Raw genomic sequence first — 22,188 nt, forward strand, 5'->3', positions numbered from 1 at the left:
TTTGAAATTCTTTTTGGTTTAAGTATGCCGCAGGGTAAAAAAGTTCCTATTTTTTACAGTTTTATGTCCTTACTTATGCATAACTCCCTTGAAAAAAAAAAACTGAAATTAATATCTCCGCAAGATCTATGGGAAGAATCATTCGCCCATACATATATGTACGTATATTGCACTGCATCACTCCCCATACAAAAACCAACAGGGTACTGTTTTTCCATTGGAATTATAAAATCTATTATATTTTAAGACGTCCACCAAAATATTTCGGAAAAATATTAAGATTTAAGCGAGCTGGACCGATTTCAAAATACCTCCAAAAATGGAGTTTTTTATGAATCGAAAAAATTTCTCTTAATGTCTTTTCAAAAAAATCCCCTCAAATGGCAAAACGGTTTAAGCTTAAAAGCTTTGCAAGTTTATTTTTAAGCTTCTTGCTATTGATCATAGGTCATCATCATCATTTTTACAAACCCGAAATCAAGTAAAGAAGTTCTAGAAAAATCCGATGCTCTTGAAATACTCCTTCAGTGAGTGTTCAAAAGCGTTTAGAACAAATTTAGTTTTTTTTTGTGATACGGTCTAATATACATTCATACATATGTACTTATGTATATACTTGTGATTACTTATACTTAAAGCAAACTTAATTTTTTTTCAAGTCATTACTGGAGTACTTAAGTAGGTGTAAATTTTTAATTGAAACTCAGCGACTGTATCGGTGGTGGTGGTGCGTATAATTTCCAAACCCTAACTCTCTATATGTATGCAAATATACAATGTGCATGTGTACATAAGTACATAAATACCTACATGCCTTTGAACCAAATCTTAACCAATTTTCAAAGTGACACCATTGCGAAGAAGCAGCCGGCAGCGCGTGTAAGTACATAATTGACTCACTAACTGTTTGCGCTTTTTTTGTATTAGGAAAGTCGCACCTTAAACTTCCACAGTCCACAGCAAATGCCGCCAGTCTGTCAACTCGACTCAGATTCACTTGTTTGACAGCCAGGTCATTTGTTGGCGTACTTTAAATAATGAGCTTTGTTGGTAGCTACGTTTCTCAACGCGTTGTGTACAAACACTATAAAGAAATATAACGATAATAATATTCCGTTAAAGTTTTTTGTGATAAGTACATATATACATACCAATGAACATAAATATGCATGTCGTTATGCATATTGGTTTATTTACAAACAAGTTACTTAAACAAGCAATTTTTAAGCAAACAACAAAACCGACTACCATTCTCATATAAAAATTTAAGATTATCGTTAATTTTTTCATGATCCAAATTAGTATGGGACCACCTGTGAGGTAACACCTTTCCTTAAAAAAAAAAAAAAAAACATTATAGAAATCGGTTAACGTGTTCCAAAGTTATGCGGTAACATATGTGCATAAAAAAAATATATTCCGACGAATTGATAACCTTCTCCTTTTTCTGAAGTCGGTTAATTAGCTAAAATAAAACGTGTCGTCAATTGTGGTATATAGTTCATACATATGTACACATACATATGTATGAACGAAAGTTACGAAACTACCAGCATACCCAAAATTTCGAGGTAGTTTTTAAAATTCCAAAATAGTCCCGGAAATCCCGCTCTAGTCCCGAAGATCCCGATATAGCCTCGAGAACCCTTCAAATCTCGAAGTACTCCCGAAAACCCTAAAAATCCCAAAGAAGTTTATAAAACTCTGACGAAGTCTGACAAATCCCCAAGTGCTCTTGAAAATCCCGAAGATTCCACGATAGTGCCGAGAATACCGAAAATCTTCAAGTAGTGTTGAAAATCCGGAAATAGTTCAAAAAATCTCCATACAGTCCCGCGAATCGCGAAAATTTCGAAAAGCCCGGAATATTGCCAAAAGTTCCAAATTAGTCCCAAAAATCTCGAAATCGTCCAAATATCCTAAAGTAGTCCCGAAGATCCCAGTATAGTGCCGAGAATCCCAAAAATCCTGATGTAGTCCTGGGAACTCCGAAAACCCCGTAATAATCTAAAAATCCCGAAGTAGTCCCGAATATATTTATAATGAGCCGAGAATCCCCGAAATATCCAGGTCGCTCTCAGAGAATTTGACAGAAGCGCTGTTTGTATGACGTCACACTTGTGCAACTTGTTTACGTTTTGCTTGCAATATTTTTTCTTCTTCTTCGATTTTTGCTCGCGTTTTGGCACTTCTCTCTCGTAAATGCACCAGTGTGACGTCGCACAAAAATTATTCTCAAAAATCCTCTCTGATGGGCGCAATCTTGTAATCTATCATTCTTGAGAGAAAAATCTCTTAAGAACAAAATTCCAGTGAGAATCAATGTGCGTGTACACACGCATGAGAATTCTCACACCAACATGGCGAAAGTCTCATGAGAGTTCCTCTTGACGTTTATGAGCACCTTTATGCAGACTACTTAGCATGCTGCACACGAACTCGTACCACACTTCGACAAACATTAATTTACCGCCTAGCTGCCAGCAATTGGCTATTTTACCTGCCTTAAATACACAATTGGTAAATGAACTTGGACTTGAAGTGTTGTGCATGATCAAAATTTCAAAATAAGTGCTTCCAATTATTCTTGTCAATTACATTTTACCTTCGACTTGATTACTGAAAATGTCTGCGAAACCTATCATAATTGCATGAATTACTTGAATTTTCTATATGCCAACCTTCTAAGTACAGTTTTCATCTGTATTGTAATGATTTATGTAACGCTTGGATCACGTAAATTCTGTCAAACTTAAGGCGCGTTCATGTCAAAAGGGCTCACCTGAAAAGCATATTAAATTATTTGTATGCCAAACACAGAGCAAACTACTGATAACGGGTGGGAAAACAAAGCTATATCAATATTTGATTTATAACTAAAACAAAGCTTGGGGTATAATTTAACAATCCATACATATTAATACCACTCCGCAGGGCCTGGGTTCAAGCACTGGTCAAAACAACAACGCAAAAAGAAAGGGAAAAGGTCTTTTCTTAACAGCGGTCGCCCCTCGGCAGGCAATGGCGAACCTCCGGTTGTATTTCTGCCATCAAAAACAGCTTCCCATTAAAACTACAATCGCGGTTTGTTTAACAACATCAAAGCGCACGCTTCAGATCGGATTAGAAGCTCGGCCAAAGACTAACACATACATATGTGTAAGCGCCAATCTCTTATTATTATTGGCCGAAAAATACGGTAATTGTGGCAAAATAAGTCTGGAATTTCTACACACAGAAACTGAAACTAATTCAAATTAAAAATTTTGTTCTCTCGAAATGAATATTCATGCGTTTCCAGTTGAAATTTCTTTAGTATTGTCTTGTGACTTCAAAGCTATTGATTTACAAACTTATAAAATAATGGCATCAATTATTAGCTGAAACCCCCAATAAAATGTATCTACATTTATTTCATATACAAATTTAGAATACTCAATAAATTCAAAGTGCTGTTACATTTACGAAAACTTAAATACTCGCATATCAGAGTATGTATGTATATGCCCGCATGTGCTACATATATATATGTATATGTATACCTAAATATGTATTTATTCACAATTCAAAAGCGCCAAATTGTAAAAATTAATTGTCTGAAGTATTTTATGCCATTAAATTATTATTATTTATGCATGTTTTGCATGCGAACAACCTTAAAATACCTTAACATAAAACTTTAGTTTCAATATTTTACACTGGCTTCCGTTGCTAACTAAATAAAAAAAGAGAGATACAACGCCCGAATAAAAAAAAAAAAAAAAAAAAAAAAAAAAAGCACCGATCGCTAAAATATACGGCAACAGAACAAAAGTGTAGGTAGTTCCAACTAATTGTAAATTAGTCAAGTTGTCATTATAATGGGCCAACAACGTACATACATGTGTATGTATTGTTGCTGCTTCATCCACTTCTCCTTCAGGCCAGCTGCCGTGGCCCCAATTTGTATGGCTCAACGCGGACAGAATTTTAATTATGAGCATTGAGAATGCATTTGGCTGCTACTTTTGGAGTGCTGACACCTGAATTTTGTATGTGTTTGCTGGTGTTGTTGTTTTCAGTTTTTGACTGTCAATGCATTCTTGCGTCCTAGAAGAACTGAATTGAAGTCGAGGTGACGACTACACATTGTCAATTTGGCCACAAATTTGTTTTTTTTTTTTTTTTTTTTTTTTGAGTCCCATTCGAATTGACTGCGAGGACAATAAAATTTGATTGCACATTCTTCATGCAAAGAATGTTCAAATTGCCTCATACATTTACGCATAAATTTAAGCACACATTCTTAGCCAGGTGAACGCGTAACTTATGGAGGCCTTGGACGCATGGTTGTTGAAATAAAGCAGGAGTCGACTTAGAATATTATTTTTGGACAAGTTCAGTAGGTTTTGCGACCAAAAAAAAAATGCTGTTTGTAAGTAAAGTTTAGTCAGCGTAGGCGGGTACGGTCTTTTCTAGAAACACTTCTACTTTCTAGAAAGACTAAGAATTTTCCATTTTGTACCCAAAACGACCTTTCGAATGATTGCTCTCGAAGTACTGCATTCCCAGTTATCGTCTTCATTATCATAATGCATATTATTTATATATGAAATGAAGCGCCAGAGCAATGACATCAAGTAACTCTGATGAGCGTTTTGAAAAAAAAAATAAATATTTATCACTTTTAATCAACGCAATCCAAAGTTGACAGTTTGCGTGACGTCGTTGATATACTTTAAATTAATTCAAAAGTCACTGTGCTACGAGGTCAACAATTTGACCCTACTTACTGTGTAATTAGGGTGCAAAAATATGATAATTAGTCCCATAATGATTGTGTCGCAATTCCTGCCGATATCATTTTTATTATTTCGCGTCAAAATTTTAAGCAAATTGCATTATTTATTACTTATATCGGAATGCAATAAAAGTATGTGAGAGGGTGTGTGCATATGTGTGTTAATATATTCGCCGTACATTAATTTTTTGCAACATTAGGGTTGCTCTATTAATTGAATTCTGAAAGTAAAACTTCGTAAAACAACTTTTGCAATACATTTGGGCCGTTGTTTGCCTTTGTCTAAAATTCTTCGCCCGATCGACGCGGCGCACAGTGGGCTGAAACGAGACCCTGCGGTCAAAATAAGATGCCCACTATTGGGATTAACCCTTGGAGATTTTTTTATTACAGGTAAATAAATTTTTTTCCAGGGGAAAATTATGTAAAAGGACTGACTGACTCAGAGATATCGGTTGGCCTCCGGAGTGACTCAGCGTCACCCGGATGCAAAGACTATTTTCTTTCAGAAAAGTGGAAATAGCCGGGAGGTCTTAAATGCAAACACCGTAGTAGGCTCCCTGCCATTTAATGAATAGCTGCAAGAGAGGATCATCTTTTAGATTTGTGTTAGAGTCAAGAACTTCACCTTCTAAAACCACCTACGGAGCCACCTCGCCGATCAATGGGGGATCAGGAAGACGGAAACGTTCTTTGTGCTCGAAGAGTTTAACTCAAGCATACCTAAATACTGTTGCAAAATATTTCTTTGGAACAAAGTCATCGAACAACAATGCTGGTGATCTTGCGAAGAGCGGCAACTTCTAATTCTACAAAACTGACACTGACAATTAAGCTTTTAAAGGCATGTAAAAGATGTTAAAAAAAACGGAAAACGACCTTCGAAAATCTATATGTTTCGATATCCTTGAAAAACTGAATTTCTATATTTTCTACGATTGTTTTTCTGCTCAAAAAATACCAAGCAATTTTTTTTATTTTGTATGTTTTTTGCATCAAAATAAAATGCAAACAACTATCAGCTTTTTTGCTAAAAAAAAAAGTAAAAAGCCAAGTTTTTTAACGTTACGACAATTTGTTATCAAGTGATCGAAACGGCGACTAAAGTATAATTGATTGGCTTTTTTATAAATTCTCTTGAAAAAGAAAACATGAAAACAAACTAAACTACTTTTTCTCAACCATTTAGGATTCTTCTTTATTTGTTATGCCTTGAATGTGAGCGCCTACTTTTCTCGCATTAATTAGGCTACCCTAATGCATACACTTCATTAGCGTGTCTCGTTTATCCCCCATTACCGTGTCCATATATCACAAACTAATTACAGATAATGACCCCGTTTTGATATCAGGTAGATCACATTCCTATTTAATTAATTGCATTAAAAATTTATTCAGTAATTTAAATATCGCACAATTGATTAAATTTTCACCACTCAAATTCTCAACCTCTTCTCTCCCCAGAATGTAATTATTGCTGATGGCTCGGAGCAGTATAAGCGATTCGTACAACTCCCACAGCCATTGATCTTCAAAGTGTACATCTTCAATGTGACCAATGCGCAGAAGGTACAACAAGGCGCCATACCAATTGTACAGGAAGTAGGACCCTATGTATACAGGTAAGTGGTAACCCAGTGCGACTGTGGGTTAATAAATATTTACTACGGCCACTTTAATTTAATTCGTTTGCTCAAATTTCTAGGCAATATCGACGGAAAAAAGTAAAACACTTTTCGCGCGATGGCTCTAAAATCAGCTATGTACAGGACCAGCATTTCGAGTTTGATGAGGAGGCGTCAGCACCATACACCCAATCCGATCATATTGTCGTACTCAATATGCATATGAATGTAAGCTACTATATTTATGTACATACATATACGATTGGCAATAAATGAAGTTCTATTCCCAAAGCTTCACTTTACATTGGATCTTGAAATTAATTTCTACTGGCATTGTTTACATTCAACTTAAAGCATTTTGAGGAAATTATATAAATAAATGATCACTATTCATATTGAACATTTATCTATATTTGGAAGCATGATGCCAATAATCAGTGTTACCGCTGAAAATTTTTCGAAAGTGGCAAAAAAGGTGTCACAGCCGAAAAAAAGTGTCTTCAAGTCATTCGAATCGTTTATACCATTGTATGTAACGACTTTCATTATTTTACCTTTCGAAACTCATTAGGGCATATTCATAGTCGAAATAAAATCGACCCTAACGTTATTTTTAGCTTTTTTCAACGGAAAATCTGCAAAAAAAGCTACTTAGAGTAGGCTTTATTGCATCTGTGACTATGCCTCATTATTTTTAATAACTTATTAATGATGATCATCATTTTCTGCCAAAAATAGTTTTTTCTCTTAAAATAATAACCCATTGATGAGGGACATATTAAAAAGACGCAATATGCATATTTTGCATTTAGTATGAAAACCAAATTGCAGTTAAAAAAGTACTTACATCATTAAATAAATAATAAATTTAACACAAATAAATTGGGGGAAATTCTAAGCTACAAAAACGGGGCATTAATTCATTCTACTTCGGGACATTTATTCGGAAAACGTTTGACATAATAAAAAGGTTGAACTCAGTACAAATTTGGCCAGAGGTGTAATTTTTAAGTGCCTTTGAAAAGTAAATACTAAAACATTTTTAAACACGTAAGAAAAAATCTAATTTATGAAGGAATTGTCAAAATGTGTATATGGAATTTTAAAACAAAGAAAAGGAGCAAAGGTCGCACGATTTTTTGGAAAAGTTTTAAAATAAGCCTAATGTTAAAAGTCGGTGTCAGGGCGCATCGATCTCCAAAAAGTGTCAATTTGACACTTTAGTCGCACAACGGTAACACTGCCAATAATAATATTTCTTTCGAGCTCCAATGTTTGGTAGAGCATCTAGTACCCTTGCTAGCAATTCAATAAAATAAGTTCTTTGTCTGTATATTATTTGCAGGCATTTTTACAAGTATTCGAAAGGGAAATTACTGATATCTTTCAGGGTTTTGCGAATAGATTAAATCACAGGCTCAACCATACGCCAGGCGTTCGTATATTGAAACGTCTGATGGAGCGCATACGTGGGAAACGTAAAGTAAATTTTTCTTAAATACATACAAAGAAATGGAAAATTCAATTTAACATTTAATATACATACATACATATTTAATTGTAACAACAATTGGTTATTGCATTGGCTCACATACTAATCATTACTACCTCTCTGTAGATGTATTTACTTAACATACTAGACATATCATATCAAGCGTATCAAAACATATTCGCATAACCCGTAGAATTAGGAAATTTCATACGTAAATATGTACATACAGTAGCGCTTTTGGTATGGTAAAGGTAGTCAATCATACAAATAAACACTCGCATTGCTTAAATAATTATATATACACGTACATACGTACGAATAATACCAGTAAACTTCCGAATTATTAAAGAAAAAGTTATAAAAAAAATTCGAACATACTTTGCATGGCAAAACCCAGCAGAAAAAAGAGTGAAAATCAACAGTATTTCGTAGCCACTTAAATCTTGCTCTTTGATGCGTTAAAATCGAATGAGCTATAAATCTGCATACCAGAAAATTTTCTAAAAATTTTGAGTAAAAAGTTTAAATTTTGGTGAATATTTGTCAAATTCTTATAATTTTTGTACCAAGATTGAAATGTGGATTTATATGGTGTTTGTTGTTTAACTACTGCTACTTTTTTTTTAAGATATTAAACATTAAAGCCAAATCTGGTCAAAATAAGGCGAGCCTATTATTTCTGTCACTGTCACTATTATGGTCTGTCAGGTAATATTTGCTGGTCAAAAGTCAGTTCTGCATTTTCTGTTCAAACTTTTACGTTACGTTATTTGTTTAACTTAATACCTAGCCTAATTTTAAGTAATATACTTGTTGTGCTAGTGTCCTTTCATATAAATAAGTACAAATTAATGCAAATACACAAACACTCGTGATACTTATATCTAAAGGAACATGCTTTTATTTGAAGCAACTATGATAAGAAAAAAAATATACATATAGCAAAATTATGGTATGCTATTTCAAACTTAAAATTATTTCGATTTTGAATTTGGAATTTCAAAATTCTGATATCAGATTTGAAATCAGCCACTTTGATCAAATCAGTTGGTTACTTCCCGACTTTTGGCCAGCAAATAGTATTCGCCAGACCGTAGGGCTTCGGCATAGGAACATTTTTACACTTTTGCTTATAAAACTAAAACTATTAAACTGCTTTTCAAGTTTTATAGCTCAAATTATAGGTAAAGCCCCCCAAAACTCGTTAAATCGGAATTATTTTTGGAATTAATTGATCAATGCCGTCGTCTAACTGTGCTTTTAGATATGTAACTACGTACATACATAGGTACGTTCTTTAGGCCAAAAGTCTCAGTTGAAGTGAAGTTTTTACTTGCCGGCGCCATTACAGCTCAATAGCCAGTGCACTGCAAATGTTTTCTATATTCCACTTCTACCACATATAAATCCAAAATATCTCAAAACAATAGACAATTAGAAATCTTGAAATTCAAATTCTGATCTTTCGAAAACAAGCTCAAATAATTTCGCTTTCATTAGATCTGTCATACTTTCATTTTAAAAAAAAAAAACAGCGCTCTATTTTCAATAAATAATTTTTAAATATCCATACATACATACATACATTGCAGTCAGACAAACGTATTTTTTTTTTTAATTGAAGAATAGCTTCCTATCCTTCTTCTACTTTAAATGCTAATTCGTATGCCACATCTGGACAAACCAGCTGAAGTTTATACAAAACTCAAGCACCATAAAAACGTGCAAATGCAAATTGTGATAAATAAAAATATCCTAATTTACATTTTAATAGTATCTACTTGACTATTATGTCTGTGTTTTAAATATACATATACCGACATTTTAAATGGATATATTTCGCTTGGCCATTTTGTTGAAAATAGCCAATAAAGAAAATAAGTTCAGGAGTAACTTAAAAAAAAACTAAAAATACAATACGTATGATGGAATCGGGTCAAGAATAAATTGTTAGTTTTAAAATAAACTTCGACTCTATAAGTTAAAATTTTAGCTGTGATGTTTTTTATGAAGTTATATATCGATGGCTGAGTGGAAGATCGACCTACATATCTCGGCAGCCAATAGAAAACGCTCTCTCTCAAAAAACTTTTCGAAAACGTCCTATCTCAGCTGCCGATTCAAAAACGCCCTATATCAGCATATTTTCAATACATTTTGCAGTGAGGTAGGGCGTTTTTGAACCGAATTTTCAGATAGGGTGTTTTTCAATTAAATTCTGAAATAGGGCGTTCTTGAAAAGTTTTTTGGAGATAGGGCGTTTTCGAACTGGCTGCCGAGGCAGGTCGATCTTCCACTCAGCAGTCGATATGTACCTACATAGACAACCTGGTATCTAGGAAACCTACTCAGCCCCTCAAATTTTCTATGAAGTTCGCTTTATTAAGATATCCTATTTATCATTTTCTCTGGTTGAAGCTATTCTTTTCTCGCTTTAATTCTCATTTATAAGTGCATACGTGCTTACATAAATATTATTCCGGATGCATACATTAATGTAGCCTCAAAAAATAGTACTTCGCTCACCCTCTTCAGAAGAGGCATAACTCAAGAATCAGATCTGGAAACATAAATGCTTGTGGATCGTACAGATTCAACGCAATTAAAACCAAAACAGGTATACCAGTACTTTCTATTTAGTTAGAGAATATAATTTTGAAGAAAAAAATACTTTTATTAATTGTGGATAAATCCTACGAATTGATTTATGCAAAAATTTTGAATTGTGCCCCTTTTGAGGAGGGTGTGCGCGATATGCACCTCTGTTTTTGTTGTCTAATCACTACTTATGTAAATCCATGGGCGTAGCCAGGTAGGGGCGGGGGGGGGGTCGATCCCCCCCCCCCCCCCCCACTAACTTTCAAATTTTCCTTATATACATATAAAATAGTACCCTGAAATGCCAGCTTAATTGGGTCGAGAATCCCCCCCCCCCCCTAAATTTCATTCTGGCTACTCCGATGTGTAAATCCTTTACCAAAACATAATTAAAAAATAATTATGCTGCCATTTAAATAGCATTAATCAATTTGCGACACATCGTAACTCATTTTTGACACTGAACAAATTAAGAATACTCTGAAAATTGCAAAAATTATATAATATCATTTTTTATTTTACTTTTTATGCTGATTTTGTAAAAAAAAATGTATAGAACCCTACAAGTGGCTACACAGCCTATTCGTCGATATATTAAATGATGTAAAAGTAAGTGGTTGACGAGACTCTCTGTTTTTTAGTTGATGAAGTTCAAGTTTTCTTCAAGTTCAGCTGTCACCCGAAAACACAGTTACCTGCTTGTCAGCCGTCCTGATTAATTTTAATTGCATACTCACATGCAAAAACTTTGACATCTTCATTTCTATATACATACATACATACATATTACCTACAAATGTCATAGATGTGAAACTTTGATTCCCAAGTGGATACCCTTGATTGGCGTATCCATTTGTTTCAAGCACGTATACATACAAATTATTTGAAAAAAAAAATAAACAACTAATAATTGCTAAAATCGCCTATAGCATTTGTTGGACACATGCCAAGTTGTTGTCTTTGCATAAACAAATACGTATATATAAAAACATGGAAATGTTTGTTTCAAAGGCTATCACACTCAAATCCCGCCTTAAATGCGAGAAATCGTTTAATTCTATACCGTAATTAAAATATTAAGTATATGCTTTTTTACTAAATTGAAATTGCAATTAACACGCTTGCGCGCCCCTGCCCCATCCCACACTTATGCCCCCCGCCCCCAATTACATATTTACTCTCGTTTGCTTTGGTTACGGTGCTCGGTAGATTGATTGAATGCTTGGTAATTAAACGCTTTGATCGGAAATGAAACTGTAAATAAGCATGAAAATGAGGCATTTAGAAGTAATAAAGCTCGAGCTTGGCTCTCTTTTGAAATATGTACTAAAAAACGCAATAATTATCTACTAATTAAGTTTTGTATAATCATGCGGCACACGCATACACCCGCACACCACGATGCATAAATGAATGTGTGTGTATGTATGTACATTTAATCGATATAAATTTCAGTCGGTGCTGCAGATTTCGGAAAACGATCCGGGCTTATCGCTGCTGCTCGTCCACTTGAATGCGAATCTGAAGGCTGTCTTCAATGATCCGAAGTCAATGTTTCTCGATACAACAGTGCGCGAATTCCTCTTTGACGGCGTGCGCTTCTGCATCAATCCGAATGGCATTGCCAAGGCCATCTGCAACCAGATCAAAGAAGGCGGCTCGAAGACAATACGCGAAATGAGTGATGGCAGTTTGGCGTTTTCGTTCTTCAATCACGTGAGTACTTATAATTACAGTAGTACATATTTGCATGCTTCAATGGCCGATGCTAATGTTTTTCTTTTCATTGTTTTTTTTTCATTTTTTGATGTTACAGAAAAACGGCACAGGCAAAGAGGTCTACGAGGTGCACACCGGTAAGGGAGATGCCCGGCGCGTCTTGGAAATACAAAAATTGGACGATTCACATAATTTGCAGGTGTGGCTAAATGGTTCGGAGGGCGAGACTTCAATGTGCAATCAAATAAATGGCACTGACGCTTCGTCGTATCCGCCATTCCGCAAACGCGGCGATTCAATGTACATCTTCAGCGCGGATATCTGCCGTTCGGTGGAATTGTTCTATCAGAGCGACATACAATATCAGGGCATACCGGGTTTTCGCTACTCAATCGGTGAGAATTTCATCAACGACATTGGTCCCGAGCACGACAACGAATGCTTTTGCGTGGACAAGCTGGCGAATGTGATAAAACGAAAGAATGGTTGCCTATACGCAGGCGCTTTGGATCTAACAACGTGTCTTGGTAAGTGTGAGCTCTATTAGTGGTTGAAGAATATATTTTTGGGCAAGTGGCAAGAATGCTCTCTACATCGTGATATTTTGGAAGATAATAGGATAAGGAGAGATAAGATAACACTAAGAAATTATGGGACTGGCATGAGGAGAGCTATATAGATACATATGTATGTATATATTAGAGCTCTTGTTAATCGACTAACCGATTAATCGGTTAATCGAATAGAAAAAGTGGTTTCAAAAAATAATCGAATACCATTAATCGATTAACCGTTCACTTTCGACTAACCGTTCATAATCGACTAGTTGTTTTCATTCGATTACTTGACAGATTCGACTATTTGAATAGTTGTTTTCTTTCAATATTTCATACGTTTTGCGGTTGATAGGCTTTGAATATTTATAGTACCAAAAATGGTGTGGTACTGCATGAATTATGATGGAGATGAATACGTGACTTATAGCAAAATATGCAAAATTCAAAGTGCATCCATCACCTTCATAAACTCATGGAAACCAGGGTTGCAACAAGAGAAATGGGTAACATATTTGTTGCAATTAATCGTGCTATTGCACGAGAAATGGTCTCTTGGCACTCGTTTGAAATAGTTTCGCCATCTTCGTTTTTTCTTCTACGCTTGACATTTTTTGCCGGGGTTGGTTCGGTGCATTCACTATTGGCTACATCTGTGGTCCTGGGGAGGATAAACTATGGAAAATTACCAGTTATTAGTTCGTTAACATAAACATACATTTCCAGGTCCTGCTCCTTGTTCCTCTTATGAATGGCTTACAAATGGGTTGCCAAAGATTATGTCGAATTATTATAGGCTATATTTTGTCCACATATTGAACACTTGACTTCTTTTCCACCTTCGGAATTAGAAAAGAAGTTCCACACCCAGCTACGCTTACGTAAACTCATTTTGAATGAAGCAAATTTTTTGTTTTGAAGTGAGAAAAAATTTGTATTTAAACAACTTTCACTATTCGAATAATGCACGACTAGTCGAAGTTGATGAAACGATCGAATACTTGCTATTCGATTTTCAGTCAATGCAAAAGTTGCCACTCGACTATTCGAATAATCGATTAACCGGATAATCGACTGTTAACAAGAGCTCTAGTACGTATGTATATCTCAATCCTTCATATTTTTCTTTTATAATTTTTTAAGCTGAAAAAACTTCAATGTATTTTGTTGTTTGTAAATATTCTTAGTTGAAAAATAACTTTAGTTCCTTTCAAGCAATGTATCTTTATGTTTATTTATTTTACAACACAATCATTAACGTATGATAAAAAAGTTTAGGTAATTCACGCAATTTAAAAAAATATTTCTCTGCTGAAACTTGTTTTTATATTTGCACGTCGTTATTCACGATAATTCGATATATATTCTCTACGATTTCCATGGTTTCGCTTAACAAGAATTTATCAATTTAATTTAAGGGTAGCAGGTTAATGAATAAATGCTTTTACTATTTTTGTTTACCAAATTAAGACCATTTAAGTTGTGTTAATTAAAATGAATTTCTTCACAACTTTGTTAATTGATTTAAACATCGCAAGAAATTCCCTAAGGTAACATGAGCTATTGACTTTTTATAGAAAATTCTTAACAACAAATTTGTAGATAATTCCACAACCGATTGCAAACAACTTATAATTTTAGTTTTAACAGAAGTAGTATATGTACTGCATATATTTTTTATGGAATGAGTAAAGTGACTCGGTGGCGAAATTGAACGAATTTCTTAAGCAGGGATCACCCTATTTGTAAATTTGGCAGTCACAGAGTGGTGTTGTTTAGAAAGTTTTATCGAGAATGAGTTCAGCTCAATAATAACTTCCCAAACAACACCACTCCGTAACGGTGAAAATGGCAAAATCTCTACAAATGTACAAATTGTGTGCTCCCTGCTTTACTGACTGTCGAAATTACCAATGAACACAATGTCGGTTTGGGTCGAGACCAAAAATCTTCTCCAATTGCCTCTCCCCTATACGAATTTGAGCCACATATTTCCGCGCCACATAGAAGGGCATGACGAATTGGTAGAGCGTAATTTCTGTTCGTCGAGAGAGGGCTCTACTTTGCAATAGCCTACCGAGCCCAAAGCAGCACTTGCCAGGCAAGAGTTATTCTTCGCTTGATCGCCAGGCTGACGTTATTGGTGGTGTTTATGCTGGATACTAGGTAGACAAAGTCCTTCACTACGTCAAAGTTATAGCTGCCAACAGTGAAGTGTGTTACGAAACGAGTAGACATGTTGCCGGAAGGTACTTCGTCTTGTCTTCATTCACATCGATGTTGTTGTAAAGGTCTTATGGCTTATCGCTCCATCGTCTGCGATCCTCGCCCTCACAAATGCGTAAATTACCATATATGTCCCGTCCCCAACTCATTTGATGGGCGTTCATGATGAGAGACTTATAAAGTGTGATTTTGGTTCGTCGGGAGTAGAATTTACCGCTCAAGTTATACTTCAGAGTAGCACTTCTTGAGAAGAGCATTTTCTTCGTTTAATTTCGAGTTTGATATTATTATCAGTGTTAATAGTGGTTCTCAAGTATACGATGCCCTCAACAACTTCAAAATTACAACTGTCCACAGTAACATTGGGGCCTAGACATGCATGTGCTGAAACTTTACGACCAGAGCCATTTGCTTTGCTTCACTATCTAATTTCTAGAACAATGAATAGGCTGCCATAAAAAAAATTATAAATTTAGCTAAAATCCAGCCTTACTTAAGTGTAGGCAGGTAAAGGTACACAATCTTTACATCATTCCCATGCTTTCTACAATTTAGAGCTGCGATTGCGGATAGATTTACTATACATAACTTAACATGTTCTAATGTAAAAATAAAAATCGATTTGCATTACACATCCAAATTTTACAACCAAATTTTGCATAACACGTGTCTCCCTATCCTGAAAAAAATTAACTATGTTTGGTTTTGAAGATACACGTTGCAGCTGCCAGCCGTATCCCATTAGCAACGATAATCGAAGCAATCGTAGAATTAGATTCGCGGAATTAGTTACGACATAGGCAGCAAAAAGAGTTTGAATAATTAACATAATCTTTAGTCATTAAATTGTTTCTTCTGAATTACTTAAAAAATAATTTCGCTATGATAAAGCAGCGCGCAAAGACAATCCCCACAATCTCATAGAGACTCCTTCATATATGTATGTATGTATGTACATATGACCAACATCTCTAAAGGCCTGTATGCAGCTCTCAAGAAACCGGTCAAGAAAAATTTGCCATTATTTCGTATGTGTGTGTGTGTGTCCAAGGAATTTTGACATCATCTGATACTTCATCAGCCTGTTGCCTCACTCTTTCCTCAAGAAATAATGGAACGGGCATATAATTTCTGTTGCAAGCCTGGGTTGCCTTGTACCTTTTTTCACAAAAAAACTTTACAAAAACCGTAGTAGAAAGCGTAGTAAATTTCTTAAGAACTGCGTACTGCCTTAAGGAAATTTGACTCGAGAAAATTTCTTAGCCAATTCTTGTACGTCATTTTATACACTCAACTAATATCCAAAATATTAGTAAATATGTATGATGCAAAGGTTTATTGGTCTTGTTGTGCTACATATGTATGTATATGTATTTGTGGAGAGGGTTGACCTCCGGTGATTTGCCTTTGAACTATTCAAGGCTAGCCAGTGCAAATTATCACATTATACATTTGGGGTGTTCACAGTTCGTTCCAAATTGTGTCTGAAAATGTAGACGTCTACATTTTGAGACATCTTTAGCATCAAACTGTGAGCACCCCTTGTGTTGCCTTGTGTTGGTGTTGCCAGACATTTCTTCCCTGCGTGCATTTTTTATATGCCGCCTTTCGATTTTGTTTCTGAAAAATTGTAATTATTTAACTTAATTACCAATTCGTAATATTTGTTATTTCTTTTCCTTGATTTGTTTCTTAAAAAAAAATGTGATTAGTATTGCCATAATGCAACCCTGCTGCGAGGTTGCAAAATGTAGACGCGTAAAAAACATACCTTTGAGTGTGACAAAATGTAGACGGCGTCGTTTTCCAATTTTGTATGGGAAACAACAACACCACAGATTTTACGGTTAGAAAACGTCTTAAAATGTAGACGTCTACATTTTGAGACACTATTTGGAACGAACTGTGAACACCCCAATTGATATTAATAACACATTTCTCTCTTCACGCTATTCCCTTCAATGCGAAATTAGATTAGATAGGTAGACATTAAAGAAATTTGCAAGTCAAATTGCCATATATTTAAATGTTTCAACGATACTTACCATGCGTGGTATCGCCACTCTCGCCTGCCTTAATCGACTCTCGCCTGCTTCAATGGACTCATTATTAACGTGAGAAAAATTATCAATATAGAGGCGTTAACTATCTGCGCTAAGCAACAAAGCGTATTTAGTCGATTTGCAGCGAACGCCCGCTATTTAATGAAAAACGTCGAAATAAATCAAACATACTATGTACGTATGTAGGTAGGTATGTATATTTGTTAAGCCATAAAACAATGAAGCGCGCTTTAGTACTTAACAACAACTGAGAAAACAAACAAATTAGCTAAACGCAGGCGCAATAATAAGAAAAATGATTAGATGCTCAACTGCAAATTACTAGCTTATACAAGTCATTAATTCATAATTTGTGCGGAAATAAAATCTAATTTTTGTTAAACAACCAACTAGCCTACACATAGACAGACGGACGGACGGACGGACGGAAGATGCTGGGAGAGAGACAGAGGTAGAGGGAAGAAGTATTCACAAAGAATTCGCATCAGCATGCTTAGAATGCCACTTGAAATTAGACTGGTTAGGCAGGCGGCTGTCGACGTGCAACCAAATAAAAGTGTAAAAAGACGATACAAGTGGCCTATATATAATTGAACACCCACAGCACATACGCACGCGCACAACACTCAGCCTATTGCGACGATTTGCTGTAGCAACAAAAATATTTGTGTCTCAGAGATGTAGCGGCACAGGCTCAAATACAGCACTCGTGCTGCTCTTCAGAGACTGATTGGCATCGCTGGCCCCCCCAATGGGTAGCTAATCATCACCAACTAACAAAGACACACTCGCGCTCATACATACATACATACATAGATACATGTAGTATGCCTTCATACTCGCTAGCACACCTCAATTATAACTGTTAGTTCGGAAGACGACTTATAACACAAATCAACTGCTAACTAGTAGTAATGCTTTCAACCGTCCTAGAAGCTTACCGCTGAGAGCTGTCTGTCATAAGTTATGAATCAATTCATTTATTTAGATACAAATGTACGTACAAGTATGCATATGCATATGAAGTGTTTACAGCTTAAGTGTTGAGCGTTGAATTGTGAGCTTTTCTACGGCAGACGGCATAGAGTCAAAGGCGATAATGAATGCGACTGTTGTGCAAACTGGTTATTTTGCTCGTCTTCGATTAGCAAAAGATTGGTTATTAGCGGTTCTTAGATTTGGCATTAATAATCCGCTTAGAATAAATAGATATGGAAGAAAACACTTTCGTGAAAGTATTAAAACTGAAGAGCATTCAATCTGAAATAAATATAGAACGCTAAGGAAATGCGCTGTGGAGTAAGAAAAAATTTAGCGAACTACTTGAGACACATATATTCACTTCAAGCTTCTGAACTGGGTTCTACTTTGTATTGCAAATCCATATAATTCCAATAATTGCACTATGCATTTGTATAAGACCGTGTCGCCTTTCAAATCGCAATACAGAGTAGACCGCCTGATTTAGGATTGTCTACAAAGCATTAAAAAGTAGTTGCTTAAAGTATTTATAAATGAGCCTGAACTTCTTATTAGGAGCCAATTAACGCAAAGTGGCGCCAGTCTATTCCACTTCTGGCGAACGATGAAACCGGTAGCGCATTAATCAAAAAAATTAAGAGCGCCTGGGCCACACTGGAGAAGTGAAACTTACAAATCTGCGCCTTATTAACTTTAGTCCTGAAACTGGCACAGTGACATATCAGGAAACTTAGAGGGACACGCAAGTGTAGGAACTAATTTATCTTCAGTTAACTGTATGCCTTGAGTAATGTCCGAACGGGGGCGACTGTCTGTTAGCACGACATTCAGCATCCTATGGTGGCATGAATTGACTCCATGCTAAAAGAAGAATAATTAACGCCACCATAGGCACAGGATCTGTTAGAAGGAAAACCTCAAGAAGGCGTACTATCCCCTCTATGCTGGCTCCTAGTGGTGAAAGAAATTCCTGAGACTTTCAAACCTAAAATGACAAAGGTTGTCGCCTACGCCAACGATTTTGTGACACTCATCACTGGCAAATTCCTGTCAACGATAAGTGAACTAATGGGGAGTGCACTAGGTGATAACTCTAAGTGTGCCAACCTGCATAGATTGGGTGTAAACCCCTCCAAAAGAGAACTGGTATTGTTTACAAGGAAAACAAAAGTACCCACTTTTCCTCCGCCGAAATTAGGGGAATCTTCTTTAAAACTCTCCTCCGAGGCAAAATGCTTTGAAATTATTCTGGGTTCGAAGTCGAAATCGAAGCTGATATAGAAGGCAGCACTGACAACATTACGCCTGTTTGGGACTTCAATACGAAGATATTAATTAGGTTGCCGACCCGAGAAGAATGGGATGCGGGACTGTCAGTAGCAGAAAGGCTGGTGGTTCAAACATGGAACAAGGAACCGGAGCCGGTGTCTACTCGAAAGACCTGCAGATCAACCGGTCTTTTCGTCTACCGTACAACTGCACTGTCTTCCAAGCGGTGATCGACGCTATAGAGATGCTAATAGTAGAAGCGGGTGCTACCACAGTTTAGTGATCACGCTAAAAAATTAATGAATACTCCGTAGCCGCGACTAATGACTTGTGGAACAAACGGGAGGCCACAAGATAACTATGACCGCGGCTTAGTAGAAAAGACAGGGGATATAATGAAACTCAATAGATCTGCACTAAGAGTCCTCACCGGCGTCATCCCAGGACACTATCCTATAGCATCAATGCTTCAATGGAGAAAAATACCAACAAGTAATATCTGCAGATGCTACCATGATAAGGATGAGGAAGAGTCAATTGACCACTGAGTTTGTCGATGTCCAGGTCTACAGACAAAGCGACTCGAGTACTTGAGTTCACGCTTCTTCAACAGTCCGGGCGAGGTAGGGGAGGTGGAGCTGTTGGATCTCCTCTTCTTCATCAGAGATAGTAATCGGTTCAGTATAACAATGACTTAAAGCTACTCTTTCGATTATAGGTACGTATATCCTCCTGACACTCACTTAAAGAGGGCACTCACAATGGACATAATGGATAAAAGGACGGAATATACCACCCACGCTCTCCTAACTTAACTTAACTGTACGCGTAATGCAAGCGTCTCGTTATCGAAAACATCTTGCATCGATGGTTTCTAAGAAGATCTGGTCAAATATCAAAAAAATATGGGTAATCTGACTTAGTAAGTAAAACCGCTTGAGAGTGTAATTAAATACCCCGAAAGGGATGGTTTATACTCAAGACTCCTCTGAATAGAACCCCACATTTTTCGCTACCTTGTTATTAGATTTTCCTAATACGTCTAATGCTGGATTTCCACTAGGCATTGAATGGCTAAAATGGCAAATGACAAAGTTGGGCATTAAAAAGTTATCGCGCCATTATTTGAAAAAAATAGTCATTAAGTCCATTTCCACATGGCATGGCATTTTCATAAATGGCATAATTTTTTGTCATTTCAATGCCTAGTGGAAAATCGGCATAACTCTAATCAGGCCTCTAAAATGAAGATAGTAAAAGCACAAACTGTATTGTTGAGTTCAGTGGTAAGTCAGTGCTTTAAGATTTATTTGTAAATTTTTGTAAATTTGTAAAATTCCAGTTATGGACTCTGTGACCAATACATTACCTACTTTTGTTATCTCTAAGTGAAAATAATGATCATAGTATCAGGTTTAACGCAAGTATACTTTTAACTGACATACTTTGGCGTCAAACTTGAATTGGATAACATCAAAATTAAAGAGCGCGAATAAAAATAAATAATACAAAATAAACTGAAATTTCTGTCGATAGTAATGAAAAGCCAGACTTCAAAATTAAATGTACACAAGTCAAAATTCAAGAAAAGAATCAACGATATTATGCAATATGAATAAATCAATGGCCACGCCAACAACACGATATCCATATCAAGATATCAATTGATAAAGCAGACAGTTCGCCTATCGCGCGTTCGCTTGCTGATTAACCAGTTTTTTTTTTTTTTTTTTGTTATTCTGTGTTTATGCGCATTGCGCGCATCTCTACAATGCTGCCCCACTGATTGGATTGACTGACTGCCTAATTGAACGCCTGTTTGACTGGTGGCTAGCCACAAATACGAACAACTCCGTGGCTCAAACTCTGAGCGTGGCTGAATTATAAATAATCTGAGTGTACCTGAATGGCTGGACAGATAGATGGCAGTTCGATGCGATGCGATGCGATGCGATGCGCAAAGTGAGCTGGACATATAAACGCGAGACATCACTGAAATCAGTATTGAACGAGACGCGAGCGTGAAAACAAGCAAACGTGAAGAAAGAAGCCCTGGCATTAGTAGCCAATAAAACATAATAAGCTTTGGGGCGATTAAAATTAGCTAACCCACTTCGTCAAATTACCCTGAATTTATTAGCTAATTTATGTGCGCAGTGAAAAGAGTCGCCTAACACCTAAAGAAACTAGTCGAAATCGGTGAAAGATTTTGCGCCAAAGGCGACTGTGCGCGCGAGCATACGCACGGCGTTCGTGGCCGCTTTACGGGAATATTAAAAGCTGCTTCCACGCTCTTTTGTGCCACTTTCAAAATGATAGCGTATCGTACGGCAGCTGCGCGCGCACGCAACTCTCTGTTCATTGGCGAGTTTTTCGCGCGGGTTTTTTGCTTCCTTCTAGCTTTTGGTGCCAGCGTCAATGCCAAGGTGTTCGATCGTTGCGAATTGGCGCAAGTTCTGCACAACAAACACCGCCTGGATTTGCACGAGGTCGCAACATGGACTTGCATCGCTCAGCACTCGAGCGATTTCAACACAGAGGCCTACGCGGGAGGTCTGGCTGGTGGCTCGCATGGTCTTTTCCAGATTAGCGATGTGTTCTGGTGTTCGCCACCTGGCAAGGGATTCGCCTGCAATCTGCCCTGCGAACGGCTGCGTGACGCTGATTTGACCGATGATCTGAGCTGCTTGCGTATTATTTACGACGAGCATCAACGTCTCTCCGGAGACGGCTATAACGCGTGGAATGCATACCAACAGTTTTGTCGCCATGGTGTCGAGGCCTACGTACAGGATTGTTTTTCGAATCAACGCGTACTGCCTTCGGCGCAACAACCAGTTGCAAACACCCCCTTCGCAAGCGCCCCAGGCCCATTCTACAC

General features: G+C 36.7%; 1 protein-coding gene across 3 annotated transcripts in view; it reads left to right on the plus strand.

Annotated features, from left to right (window-relative positions):
• Nucleotides 1-22,188, plus strand: part of LOC118750503 (sensory neuron membrane protein 2) — a 47,885-nt gene that overhangs the window by 9,268 nt on the left and 16,429 nt on the right. For 2 of the 3 annotated variants that reach the window (XM_036485215.1, XM_036485214.1), the window contains exons 3-7: nucleotides 6,245-6,402; nucleotides 6,486-6,633; nucleotides 7,751-7,888; nucleotides 11,951-12,211; nucleotides 12,312-12,741. In XM_036485215.1, the coding sequence (XP_036341108.1) occupies nucleotides 6,245-6,402; nucleotides 6,486-6,633; nucleotides 7,751-7,888; nucleotides 11,951-12,211; nucleotides 12,312-12,741 (1,135 nt within the window). The remainder of the gene's footprint in view (nucleotides 1-6,244; nucleotides 6,403-6,485; nucleotides 6,634-7,750; nucleotides 7,889-11,950; nucleotides 12,212-12,311; nucleotides 12,742-22,188) is intronic. The other variant, XM_036485216.1, reaches the window with a different exon arrangement.

This window comes from Rhagoletis pomonella, unplaced genomic scaffold, assembly GCF_013731165.1.
Source record: "Rhagoletis pomonella isolate Grant_MI unplaced genomic scaffold, Rhpom_1.0 Rhpom_scaffold_00271, whole genome shotgun sequence".
In the NCBI taxonomy this organism is placed as follows: Eukaryota; Metazoa; Arthropoda; class Insecta; order Diptera; family Tephritidae; genus Rhagoletis; species Rhagoletis pomonella.